The 14,003-nt window shown below is 46.0% G+C and overlaps 1 protein-coding gene across 1 annotated transcript in view; it reads right to left on the bottom strand.

Moving 5' to 3' along the window:
- The window catches only part of LOC137518156 (macrophage mannose receptor 1-like), a 335,787-nt gene that overhangs the window by 231,543 nt on the left and 90,241 nt on the right, over nucleotides 1-14,003 (bottom strand). Inside the window, exon 12 of the mRNA XM_068235568.1 lies at nucleotides 4,251-4,447. Coding sequence (XP_068091669.1) covers nucleotides 4,251-4,447 — 197 coding nt within the window. The remainder of the gene's footprint in view (nucleotides 1-4,250; nucleotides 4,448-14,003) is intronic.

Raw genomic sequence — 14,003 nt, 5'->3', positions numbered from 1 at the left:
TGAACTTTAACAAACTGTTTCCTTGCTCTAAATAGACCTCGCTGATACTGGACCTGGCCTTGGTAGATTTTAGGGCTCCATAACAATAGAGTGCTTGGGGCCCCATGTAAAACTAGCACTGGGGCCCCATATAAAACTAGCACTGGGGCCCCAAGCTCTTTAGTTACACAACTGCAGGGGGGTAACTACAAATCAGGAGGCCTCCTCCAGCAAACTTTGATGGGGCCATCAATTGTTCACAGTCCTTTCCTGGCCTCCTCTTTGTAACTCCTCCACCCTGGGGGCCCATCTCACACGGGTCATAAAACAAGTGTGACCACCATGATCATCCCACCCATAACAAGTGTGGCCTCAAAGACACCCAATATGGAGGATAGACCTCTCTATTTGCAGAAGGTTAGTAGCTGGCTGCCCCCATCCCCTCTGAGAACACAGGGCCTTCCTGCAGTCACATAGGCTGCTCTTCTAATGTTATGCCTAATGTAATGCAAGGCGACATGCGATTAATCAATATTTACTATTAAATGTGATCACTCCATATCTCATCAAATACTCAATGAGCAGAATTAATTCACTTCTGATTCTTGGACAATCTAATTATCTGCGATTGGATTGTAAGTGAAGATTGGTTCATTTATACTAGGCCTAAGCTAACTTATTACTGAGTTGCCAATGAGCTGGTGTGTATACGCCTAACAACTGATGGCAGCATTGCTGGGGCAACATTGGGCAACATTTTCCCGATGTCTGGTGAGTTTTTCAGCCTCGAGCAGTCATTTCCACAATATCGCGACGTGAGTATTGACCACACGACTGTTGCATATTGTCATGCATCGATAATGACCATCACAGCGGATCTTTAAGATTCCTGACGACTGCCGTGCAAAGTACTGTAATCGCTTTAACTTCCAGGTTGCTGCCATCAAAATTGTATGAATGGAAGCAGTTTATCCAACGAAGAAATCTGATAGGCTGTTTGTGGCTTTACCCCTTTATTGAATTTGAACTCCAGTCACTTAATGCCCGACTGCAGTAGGTTTGAGGCCTCTGCCATTAACAGTGTAAGAATAGCAGCAATTAAAATATTCCCCTTAAAAATCAACAAATGAATTTTGATAAACTGTTTTAGGCTCCACCCACTTTTCTGAATATTAATCCCGTCCACCCAGTGACCAACTGTGTCAAGCTTGAGAACCCTGCCATTAACAGTGTAAGAATGGCTGCAGTTTATATTTTCCCATGTAAAAAAGTTAGTTGTTTTTGGCTCCACCCACTGTTTCTAACCTTGACATATAGTCACTAAATTACCAAGTTTATGAGCTTTGAGGTCCTTGGCATCAATAATTTACATTTTCTCATTAATATGAAACAAATCTGGATGTTTGTGGCTCCACCCCTTTCCAGAATTCGAATCCCAGTCACCCAATGAAAGACTGTATCAGATTTGAGGCCTCTGCCATTAGCAGTGTTAGAATAGCAGCAATTTAAATATCCCCCGTGAAAATCAATAGGTGAATTTTGATTGGCTATTGTAAGATCCACTCACTTTCCTGAATATTAACCCCAATCACCCAGTGACATACTGTGTCACGTTTGGGAACCCTGCCATTAACAGTGTAAGAATGGCTGCAGTTTATATTTTCCCATGTAAAAATATAGTTGTTGGCTCTGCCAACTTTTTCTAACTTTGACACACAGTCACTCATTGAACAAGTTTGTGCGCTTTGTGGTCCTCGGCATCAAAAATTTAAATTTTCCCAACTAAATTAAACAAATCTGATTGGCTGTTCGTGGCTCCATCCCCTTTTCACAATGTGATCCCCAGTCACTGGATGACCGACTGAACCAGGTTTCACGCCTCTGCCCTTAAGAGTGCATGAATGGCAGCAATTTAAATATTCCCCTTGAAAATCAATAGGTGAATTTTGATTGGCTGTTGTAGGCTCCACCCACTTTTCTGAATATTAATCCCAGTCACTCAGTGGCCATGTTACGGCTGCACTTAGCCGCAGACTGATAGACCACAATTTGCAGCAAAGACTGAGATGGAAAGTAATGAGTGTGAAACAAGAAACGGTTTATTGTTAATCAGTGCAACTATGTACAAATGAGCAATTGCAATCCCCACAGTGCAACCCACATAAGATAAGACACAGCAATCCTAACTAACTATCTAACTATACAATAATATACAGATATATATACTGTATTTGCAGACCAGGCAGAACAGCAGGCAAGGGCAAAGCAAATCAGAGTAAAGCAAGAAACATAAACCAGGAGATCAGATCAGAACAGAGCAGAGCTTATCAGAGCAGGGAGCACAGAACACAGCAACAGGACAGCCAAGCTGAACTGAGGTTCTGTCAAGGTTCTGAGGTGGGTGGAGTCCTTAAATGCAAATCCAAACAGCTGATGTCATGATGAACAATTGTCCAGGATGGATTGCATGAGGGTCACCTGCTGGTGGAGATAGATATTAGCACAGTCCAGAAACCTAGTGCCCCCAGCAGGTGCAACCACATAGAGCCGGATTTCTAACGGGCCAACTGAGTCCAGCTTGAGAATCCTGGGATTAACAGAGTAAGAATGGCTGCAGTTTATATTTTCCCATGTAAAATGTTAGTTGTTTTTGGCTCCGCCCACTGTTTCTAACCTTGACACACATTCACTCAGTGACCAAGTTTGTGAGTTTCTGGGTTCCTGGCATCAAAAATGTGTGAATGGAAGCAGTTTATCCACCAAAGAAATCTGATTGGCAATTTGTGGCTCCGCCCCTTGACAGAAGTGATACTTGCTTGCAGTCACTTCCTGTTTTGGAAATACGGCAGTGCACGGAAGCGTATTGTAAAAATACACTTCCGCACATGCGTGTCGCAGCATCGCCACACTACCGCCACCAACATTTTTTTCAAATCCCTGCGTTGCCATAGACTTACATGACGTCTGGACCGCCTCAGGTCGACAAATATACGCACAGTAACGTAGTTGTTCACCGGGAACTGTCAGCCAGCGAACAGTTCGGGCCATCTGTACTGATATCTGATACACAATTTTACTGCTATTTGGAGTTCTGCTACTATGTACTCTAACTGAACTCTGTGTACTGCCACAGAAAGTCCCAATGCAAGCAGCCATTAGTGGAAACTACAACAGCAGTTGGCTTAGTAGTTTCTGTCTTGTCTGGATCACTGAAAGGGAGGTTGACACACTTGTAGTCACAATATAGACATACAAATGTAGTAAAAGGTGAATGTGAAGAACACATTGAAAAAAAATACAGAGAATGGGAGCCCAATAGCGCATAATGTTACTAATCTTGAAAGGAAACAACCAAGAGAAAACATGCAATGGTGGGTTGCAACAGAGGGCAATCAACCACATAAGGCAGTTGGAGAGCAAGAACCTGTCTCCACTCGGGCACTCCAGGAATAGCTAGATGAAGATTGGTTGCACTCTCTCGCTGGTGCTGCAGATGGCTAAACCACTATGGACCAATAATAACTCCCCCTGGAGGGGGAAGGTAGAACTGGCACAACAAAGGTGAAGAGGCATCCAGGGTGGATAAAACTATGTTAAAATACAGGATAAAACTAAAACACAAAGGTGGCTTTCCACTCACACAACATATCACGGAGGTAATACGTTGATATTTGAACATATCATAGTGGCACTTTTATTGGCCTGGGGAAGTGGGCTTGTACCCACGAAATGCGTTGCCTGTGCAAATAAAATCGAGTTTTACTCATTTCCGTTGTGTCATGTGAGAGACAATCCATCTCTGTTTTTAGTTTTATCCTGTATTTTAACATAGTTTTAGCTACCCTGGTTGTCTCTTCACCTTTGTTATACAAATGTAGTATGTACTGTACATAGCTTTACTGTGCACCCCCTGTTTTACCGCTCACTCAGCAGGTCCAGGGCCCCTGTATATTTCACACCCTAATGAGTTGGTAGAAGGTCCCATGAGAGTTGGGAAGGGCCAAGCAGCAGTGCTAAGTCATGCACTTCTGTCAAATCAGCAGAGTGAAGACAAGAGGGCAGTGCCAGTAAAAAGAAGACTTACAGAAGCTTATTGTTCTTAATGTATATATTTCCTTTCCTGTCAGTGTCAGTCAGTGCACAGTTCTAGAGATAAACATTCTTTACTTCTATTTTTAACTCACTTTAAAAGTAGCTGTAACTTGTGAAGTTTGCCACCTGACTGGTTCCTCTAGACACATATCCCACCCTTCAGACCACTTTTTACTTACCTTGTAACAGGAGTTTATTTTGGGAGAAGATGTCCATCCTGATGCACACGTCGGCTCCGCTGTTGTTGGGACAGGCGGCAGGGTGACCCCTTCTGCCTGTTTCTTGCAGACAAACTTGGCTTTCACATCACAGTTGATGACATCCCAAAAACCACCTTTAATTCCAGTTCTCATTACCACACAGCCTTGGTGCCGGCCTGCAGGAGTGCAGTAAATATTTATGGTTAGATTTAGGGCTCACACTTTGTGTTGTTAGGGATATAGCTACAAACCATTAAGATCACCAGCAGAGCTTTAGTGGGGCCCCTGATCTATGTGTAAACCTTCCTCCCACATGGTACCACCCACAGCCAGAGGCACATGAGGGATCAGGAGACAAGTGCGGCCATTAACACCCGTTTCCCACAAATCATTTGAGGCCACAAATTCCCCCCATAACATGAGCCTGTATCATTACCACCTTAAGATGTGCCATTACCATTCCCCCAACCATAGCATGTGATCACCATGATCCCCATAACAAAGCAGGTCGTTTCAGCACACGGCGCTCAGCACCAGGCACCGAAACTGGGTGCTGTGTACCACGCGCAAGGGTAATTTGGGGTTCTCATAGCAACTCAGAGGGAGAATAATATTTAACATCGCCGGGATTTTTGAGTGGCAGCAGCATGAGCCATCATTTGGCTCACTCTGCGCCCAGCTCACTGGTGACGTTGTAATACGTACGCCCCCATAACCCATCAAACTGCCCACCTCATTGTTCATCTTAGAATTTTGATGTGCACAGGGAGAAACTGCTAATATGCTTGCCCAATTCCCCCTATAATGTGCGCAGCCACTATTCCCCCATAATGCATGTAGCCATCATTCCCCCCATAACTTGTGTAGCCACCATCCCCCCATAACGTGTGCAGCTACTATTCCTCCATAACTTGTGTAGCCACTATTCCCTCCACCCACAAAATGTGCAGCTACCATCATTTCCTTGGAAGAGGGAAACACAAGGAGGAGTATGGATAGGAGTAATCCTTTTTATTCCATAATGAATCAGTAATCGCAACTAGTGGTGCTCATCACGACCTCAAATCACGAGTAACTCATGATCACAAGTCGTTTTTGCAATCACAAGGTCGTAATCGGCAATTGTGATAGTCTCTCAATCACAAATGCACTTGTGATTACACCCATTACCGGACTCATGGTCACGAGTTACTCATGATCACTAGTCAGTATTGGTGATTAAAAACCCGCCGACTTTAGCGGTAAATAGCAGGGCCGGATTTAGACCTAGGCCACCTATGCCATGGCCTAGGGCACCACAGGAGGAAGGGCACCAAAGCAGCAGGCTAAACTGGTGCAGCATTTGCAGGGAGATCAGGCGAGCACCTAACTGTGGTACTCTGCTGCCAGCCACCTGTGCAATGGCCACCTTGCTCTCTGTGCACGTTGGCATTGTGGTCGGCGGCTACGGACTTGTGCAGCATTGGAGACGGAAAGGAAGAGGAAGCTTCTGCACTGGAGATGAGTGGAAAAATTAGTGACACAGATGGCTGCTGCGGCGTGAAGGCGAGGTGGCTACCTATACTGAAAGGTGGGGGTGGGGAAAGGGGGGATTAAGGGAGTCATCTGGCTACCTATACTGGAGGGAAGGGGGGAGGGGTCATCTGGCTACAAATACTAGAGGGAAAGGGGGGAGGGGTCATCTGCTTAACTATACTGGAGGGAAGGGAGGAGGGATCATCTGGCTACATATACTAGAGGGAAGGGGGGAGGGGTCATCTGGCTAACTATACTGGAGGGAAAGGGGGAGGAGTCATCTGGTTACCTATACTTGGAGGGTCATCAGGCTACCTATACTAGAGGGAACAGGGGAGGAGTCATCTTGCTACCTATACTGAAGCAGGGCGGCTGGTGACAGTGGCCTTGGGCGGTAAAAAGTACAAATCCGGCCCTGAACCAAAGCCCCCTTACATGCTAGAAATACCAAATTTGCCAGATATGTTAAGAAGACCAGTGAGAACAAAAGGAAACATTTTTCAAAAAGACCTTATAGTTATTGAGAAAATCTATTTTAAAGTTGCAAAGGAAAAAAAGTATACATTTAAATGCGGTAAATGACAGCTAATGTATTTACCGCATTTAAATGTATACTTTTTTCCTTTGAAACTTTAAAAATTATTTTCTCAAAAACTATAAGGTCTTTTTGAAATATTTTTTTCCTTGTTCCCACTGTTCTTCTTAACATATCTGGAAAATCTGGTAACCGTATATCACATTTAATCATGGTTAAAATCCGAGTCGAATTCGGAATTGGGCATCAAGTCCGGATCACGATCACGGCGTATCCGGATTTCGATACTGCCCTGATCGGATTTACTCAAATTCATGATTGGGGGTATCCGAGCACCACTGATCGCAACTAATGGAAATGTTTCAAGCAAGTAACCCTTTATCAAATTCTCCTCTCAGGTGTGATTATTCAGGAGACATGTATCAACTTATATGTAGAGATTTATCCCTTGCTTTAATGTTCTGTTTGGCCGACCACCACTATCCCCCACATAACACTCCACCAACCCAAACACCATTCCCCCATAATATGTGTGCCCACTGCTCGCCCAATAACTTGTGCACGTGACGTCCTGTAACTGTAACTCCTTCATAACATATGCAGCTACCATTGTGAGCATATGTACAAATGTGTTTAGAAGAATTTCAGGAAAGCCTCTTCCTGTAAGATAAACAGTGAGAAAGAGGTGACCAGGTTGTAATAAAACTGCATAAAAAGCAATAAAGAATACATAGAATGTAAAAAATTAAGAATTTTTTTCACTCTGGCAACACGTTTCGTGGGGATGTGGAACACACTTCTTCAGGGCAATTTCAAGTGCCTCCTTGTAAACAGCTGCACTAGCATTAGAAGTATGTACTGCATTACTGATCAGGGTCCCCATTTAAGATATTCTAAAGTATTTCAGGAGATTCTCTTCCTGTAAGATAAACAGCAGGCCCCAGAGTTTTCTTTCAGTGTGCTATTTTAACCACTTGAGGACCGTGGTGTTAAACCCAGGGCCGGATTTCTGGCAAGGCCACCTAGGCCATGGCCTAGGGCACCAGATATTTAGGGGCGGCTCAGTGAGGGGCAGTAAAGCTGTTCTATGGAGCCATCCCTATCTACAAGGACAGCTTTAACCTTTGAACTCTCTGTCCTGTACTTTTGTCATCCCTGTAAGACCTGTAAGCTCTGTCCTGCAGGTACACATCAGCTTAACTCTCATGGTGACACAATGGGTCCATCATTAAAGAGATGGCAAACATAACATAAAAGTTCTTAAGGAAAACATAACTTATCTATACGCATATTACTAAAATAGCTATTGTCTGTGACATCCAATGATGGAGAGTAAGGAGAATTCTTATTGGGACACACAGAGATAACAACCATACAGACGGTATATTATTATTATTATTTAGTATTTATATAGCGCCGACATATTACGCAGCGCTGTACAGTGTATATATATATTGTCTTGTCACTAACTGTCCCTCAAAGGAGCTCACAATCTAATCCCTACCATTGCCATATGTCTATATTATGTAGTGTAAGTGTTGTAGTCTAGGGCCAATTTTTTTTTTTTTTTTTTTAGGGGGAGTCAATTAACTTATCTGTATGTTCTTGGAATGTGGGAGGAAACCGGAGTGCCCGGAGGAAACCCACGCAGACACGGAGAGAACATACAAACTCTTTGCAGATAGTGCCCTGGCTGGGATTCAAACCAGGGACCCAGCGCTGCAAGGTGAGAGAGCTAACCACTACACCACCGTGCTGCCCGTGGTATAGTTGGCCTTGGGCGGTAAAGAATACAAATCCGGCCCTGGTTAAACCCCCCTAGTGACCAAGCTGTTTTTCACAAATTAGGCCACTGCAGCTTTAAGGGCTCACTGCAGGGCCGTCCAATTCAGCACACAAGTGATGCCCCCCCCCCCTTTTCTCCCCACCAACAGAGCTTTCTGTTGGTGGGGTCTGATCGCTCCCCCAATGTTTATTTATTTTTACAAATATTTTGCTTCTTTTTTTTTTTCTTTTTTTTTATAAAATAATGTATTTTTTAATGAAGTTTCTTTCCTTCCCCTAGTCAGTCTATCACAGCGGATCACTCCTGTGTCCCCCAGGGGGACAGCCAGGTCGCATGGCTGTCCCCAGTACAGAGCTGCTGTAGATCGCAGCGCTGTACAATGTTTATAGACAGCGATTTCGCCGTCTAACAGTCTTCGAGCGGCGAACACCCCTGGAAGACTGATAGCGAAGCAGAGCTCCGTCATTCATGCAGGGATGCGTGAACTCCTGCAATACCCGCCCGCAGCCATTCACACGTGGAGTGGTCACCAAGTTTTTGGTGATTATAGTTTGAAATTAATACATGTTACCGTAATTAAAACCCATGTATTTTATTTGCCCATTTATCCCGCTTATTACACAATTTGAATTATGTCCCTTTAACAATGTATAGCGCCGATATTTTATTTGGAAATAAAGGTGCATTTTTTCAATTTGCGTCCATCACTATTTACAAGCCCATAATTTTATGCATCCGAGCAATGTTCACCTCCCATTCATTAGCCTATATCTTTATCACTACTTATCACAATGAAGTGATCTATATCTTGATTTTTCCGCCACCAATTAGGCTTTCTTTGGGTGGTACATTTTGCTAAGAGCTACCTTACTGTAAATGCATTTTAATAGTAAGAATAAGAAAGAAACTGAAAACATTCATTATTTCTCAGTTTTCGGCCATTATAGTCTTAAAATAATACATGTGTGAGGGATAGCGGACCCGCTGCCAACAGGCATGAGGTAGCGGGCTCCGCTTCCCGGACTCCCACCGCTGGCGTGCCGCCGAGCGGGGCTGTGCGGTCGGCGGAGTCCGTATGCTCGGCGGACTCCGCCGCCCAGTTGCCTCCCGTGGGGTCTCCTTCGTCGGCACACACCCGGCGCTTGGCGCGCGCGCGCGCGCGAGGAGACAGGAACTTTATCGTTCCCGAAGAGGAGTCAGCTGACCAGGCTGGTCAGCTGACTCCAGCAGGGCCAGCGATTGGCTGGGCAGCTGGGGGACGCTGCTAGAGCGTTCCCCTGCATAAAAGGAGTTCTCTGTCAGTTGTTCCTTGTCTGCTGTCGTGAATACACATTCTGTGTTAGCGCTCAGACCTTAGTGCAGTTCCCTGGTGTTGATACTAAGGATTTCACACCTTAGTTAGGATTGTATTTTGATATTGTATCTGTGTTTTGACTTCGGCTATCCTTGACTACTCTCTCTCTCTTCGTTATTGTACCTTTGCCTATCTGATTCTTGTTGCCAACCTCTGCCTGATTACCGATTACTCTCCTGCCTTCCGTTCCTGTACCGCTGCCGTCATATCTGTTGCTGAACCCTTGCCTGTCTGACCTTTCTCCCTTCAGTGGAACGTCTCCCACTGGAGGGTTATCTCTGAGGCTTGCCTCTCCGAGATGCCTGCCCCAAGCAGACGATTACTGCTAGGGGTCGAGATTCCTCACTCTACCTGGTTAGAGGATCTCACTCACGGGGTTCCCATTCAGAGGTAACCACACCTCTGAGGAATTGCCGTGTGGTGGACATTTCCACACTATCTGATATATTACTGTCTTTATTGTGTTCTTTTGCTGGTGTCCAGAGGTTAGCAATATATCGGATTATCGGTGATACTGCAGATCATCAATAATCGGGTATATATCTGCATTCTTGGTGATACTGCAGATCGCCAATAATCAGATTCTCTCTGCGTGCTGACACCGATCATGACAGAACAGCAGACCATTGGTATGGAAGCACTACCCAGTCAGATCGAGACTCTAACCACCTCGCTTAATAACCTCATCGAGGTGGTTAATACACAACAGACTCAGATCAACCAGTTGGCTGGGTCTGTACGGGTCTTGCAGACGACTGTGGCCACAGTGCAATCCCCTCCGGTCACAGATCTCCGCATGTCAGTGCCCGAAAAGTTTTCAGGGCAAAGATCTGACTTCCAGAATTTTCGTAACCGGGTGTTATCTTATTTTGAGCTACGACCTACCCAGTCAGGTTCTGAGCAGCAAAGGGTGACTTTTATTAAGACCTTATTGTCCGGTGATTCGCAAACCTGGGCATATGGTCTTCCCCACGAAGATACGGCTCTCATGTCAGTTGAGGAATTTTTCAAATCAATGGCTATAATTTATGATGATCCGGATGCTTCGATCACTGCCGAGAGGAAGCTCAAGACTCTCAGGCAGGGTCGAGACACGGTTGAGGTTTACGCGGCAGAGTTCAGAAAGTGGGCTGTGTCATCTAGGTGGGGATCTTACGCCTTGTTAGACTGTTTTCTGTCAGGCTTATCAGACTCAGTCTCTGAATTAATGTTGGGACACCCAGAACCCAAGTCCGTGGACGACGCCATTTCTTTGGCGAAACGGGCGGACCGCAGATTGTGCTATCAGTGCCAATCGAGAGGCAGGAATGCAGTGAGAGTTTTTTCTCATGCGTCCTCATCGCCTGCTCCTTCTACCGACGAACCGATGCAAATCGGACATTCTCGGTTGACTCGAGCCGAGAAAGAGCGTAGAAGGGCAGAGAACCTTTGTCTATATTGTGCAGAGCAGGGTCATATTGCTCAAAATTGCCCCAGGAAGTCTGGAAACGCTGCTGTCTAGGTGTAGTTAGAGGTAATACCCTAGACGCACAGAACTTACCTCTAAATCAGAATAATCGGTTACTTCTCCCGTGTTCCATTTCCTGGGGGAATTCCACAGTTTGTACTGAAGCTTTTGTGGACTCGGGGTCCGCAACCAATTTTATTGATTATGATTTTGTGAAGGGACTGGGGGTTCCCTTACAACCCTTAGACCGACAGATAGTCGTCACCGCAGTAGATGACTCTCCTCTACAGTGTAGATCACCTCTCTCTCAGACCCCAAGGTTGTCATGTACGATAGGGGTTCTACATAAGGAGAGCCTACAGTTTCTTGTTTTGCGCATGGCAACCTCCACCGTTATTCTTGGTATGCCCTGGTTACAGCGCCATTCCCCACAGATAGATTGGGCCTCAGATCAGTTACTCAGCTGGTCACCTTATTGCCATACCCATTGTTTGAGGAGGGTTGCCATATGTGCTGCCAAGGTAGAGGTCAAGGGGATACCCACACAGTACGCTGAGTTTGCGGATGTGTTTTGTCCTAAATTCGCTGATAAACTCCCACCACATCGGAGTTTCGTATGTCCTATCGACCTAAGAGCTGGTTGTATGCCTCCTAAGAGTCATCTCTATAATCTCTCCGGTCCGGAGAAACAGGCAATGCGGGAGTACATTACTGAGAACCTGGCAAAGGGGTTCATCCGCCCTTCTCGGTCACCGGCCGGAGCGGGGGTTTTTTCCGTTAAAAAAAAAAGATGATGGTCTTAGACCCTGTATTGACTACCGAGGTCTAAACAAGATCACCATACAGAATCGTTATCCATTACCTCTGATAGACGATCTCTTTGGCCAGATTACCAATGCCACTATTTTTTCAAAATTGGACCTACGTGGGGCATACAACCTGGTATGCATTAGGGCTGGTGACGAGTGGAAGACGGCCTTCAATACACCCGACGGGCATTACGAGTATCTAGTTATGCCCTTCGGGTTGTGTAACGCCCCGGCCGTCTTCCAGGACTTGATTAACGAGGTTTTCAGGGAGGTGTTGGGGAGGTTTGTCGTGGTATATCTCGATGACATATTGATTTTCTCCCCAAACCTCGTGGAACATCGCAAACATGTCAAATACATGTTGAAGAGGTTGAGACAAAACCTACTGTATGCAAAACTAGAGAAGTGCCTCTTTGAGGTCACTCGAATTCCTTTTCTGGGATACATCATCTGAACGTCAGGGCTCTCTATGGACCCAGAAAAGGTTTCGGCTGTCCTAGAGTGGCCGCAACCGGTGGGCTTGAAGGCACTGCAGAGATTCCTTGGTTTTGCTAATTACTACCGGAGATTTATTAAGGGATTCTCTGCGGTAGTAGCCCCTCTGACTAGTCTAACCAAGAAAGGGGCTGACCCTTACCAGTGGTCATCGGAGGCCCAGGCCGCATTCAATACCCTGAAGAAACTGTTTTGCTCGGCACCCATACCGAGACATGTCAACATCGCTCTTCCCTTCATAGTAGAGGTAGATTCCTCAGAGATCGGGGTGGGGGCTGTGCTGTCTCAGCGCTCGGGTCTGCAGGGCAAGACACATCCTTGTGCCTATTTCTCACGCAGGTTCTCTCCTGCTGAGAGAAACTACGATGTGGGCAACAGGGAACTGTTGGCCATCAAGTTAGCCTTCCAGGAATGGCGCCATTGGCTGGAAGGTGCAGAACACACCATTACTGTATACACTGACCATAAGAACCTGGAGTACATTGAAGGGGCTAAAAGGCTCACTCCTCGTCAGGCCCGCTGGTCCCTATTTTTCTCGCGTTTTAGATTTGTTATCACGTACACTCCAGGTTCCAAGAACATTAAGGCAGACGCTCTCTCCAGATGTTTTGAACCAGAGACAGCTCAGCCCGCACTCCCCGAGAGCATTGTACCACACAGGGTGGTGCTGGCAGCCACTGAGACCTGGGAGGACTGGGCGGTCACACTGGCCCCTCACCAGTTAGATACCCCAGAAGGGAAACCGGAAGGGGTCCTCTTTGTTCCACTCCCGTTCCGTTTGCAAATCATGCAGCTATTCCATGCCCATAATAACACAGGTCACCCACACTCTAGATCTACTCACAAGGTGTGTTTGGTGGCCTTCGTTGGCCTCGGATTGCAGGGAATTCGTCAGAGAGTGTGTGGTGTGTGCCAGGAGTAAACCATCTCGCCAGGCTCCAGTAGGTACCTTACAACCCTTGCCAGTTCCAAATGAACCATGGACCCACCTGTCCATGGACTTCATTGGCGAGCTTCCCAAGTGAGAAGGTATGACTGTGATATGGGTGATCGTAGACAGGTTCAGCAAGATGGCCCACTTTGTTCCTCTTAAAGGATTCCCATCAGCTCAAGACTTAGCCGACCTCTTCATACAGCACGTCTTCCAATTACATGGGATTCCGGATGATGTGGTATCGGATAGAGGAGTCCAATTTATATCAAAGTTTTGGAGGGCTTTTTGCCATCATTTGGGTATGAACCTGTCCTTCTCGTCTGGGTATCACCCACAAACCAACGGGCAGACCGAGAGGGTGAATCAGGCACTAGAACAGTTTCTGAGGTGCTATGTGGCAGATGCACAAACAGATTGGGTTAAATTCCTGCCCTTTGCTGAGTTTGCACACAACAACCTGAGAAGCGCTTCAACTGGCTTGTCCCCTTTTCAGGTTGTGTCAGGAAGGTCTCCTAAATTTTCCCCATTGCCGATGTGCTCCTCTCCCTTCCCAGCCCTGGAAGAGTGGCAGAGGGTTTTAAAGAAACTTTGGGGACAAGTAAAGGAGAATTTAGGAGTAGCCTTCCAGAATCAAAAGAGACAGGCCGACAAGAGACGGTCTGTTGAATGGCACTTTTCTCCTGGAGACATGGTGTGGGTGTCAACAAGACATTTGGCACTCAGACAACCGTCCACCAAATTGGGGCCCATGTTCATAGGGCCTTATCCGGTGGCCAAAAAGATCAATGAAGTCTCATATGTGATTGATCTCCCAGCCAGCATGAGAGGTGGGAGATCGTTCCATGTTTCTTTGTTGA

This window comes from Hyperolius riggenbachi, chromosome 5 (genome assembly GCF_040937935.1).
Source record: "Hyperolius riggenbachi isolate aHypRig1 chromosome 5, aHypRig1.pri, whole genome shotgun sequence".
Classification (NCBI taxonomy): Eukaryota; Metazoa; Chordata; class Amphibia; order Anura; family Hyperoliidae; genus Hyperolius; species Hyperolius riggenbachi.
Note: the sequence above shows the minus strand (reverse complement) of the source record. Positions and strands in the feature narration are given on the sequence as shown.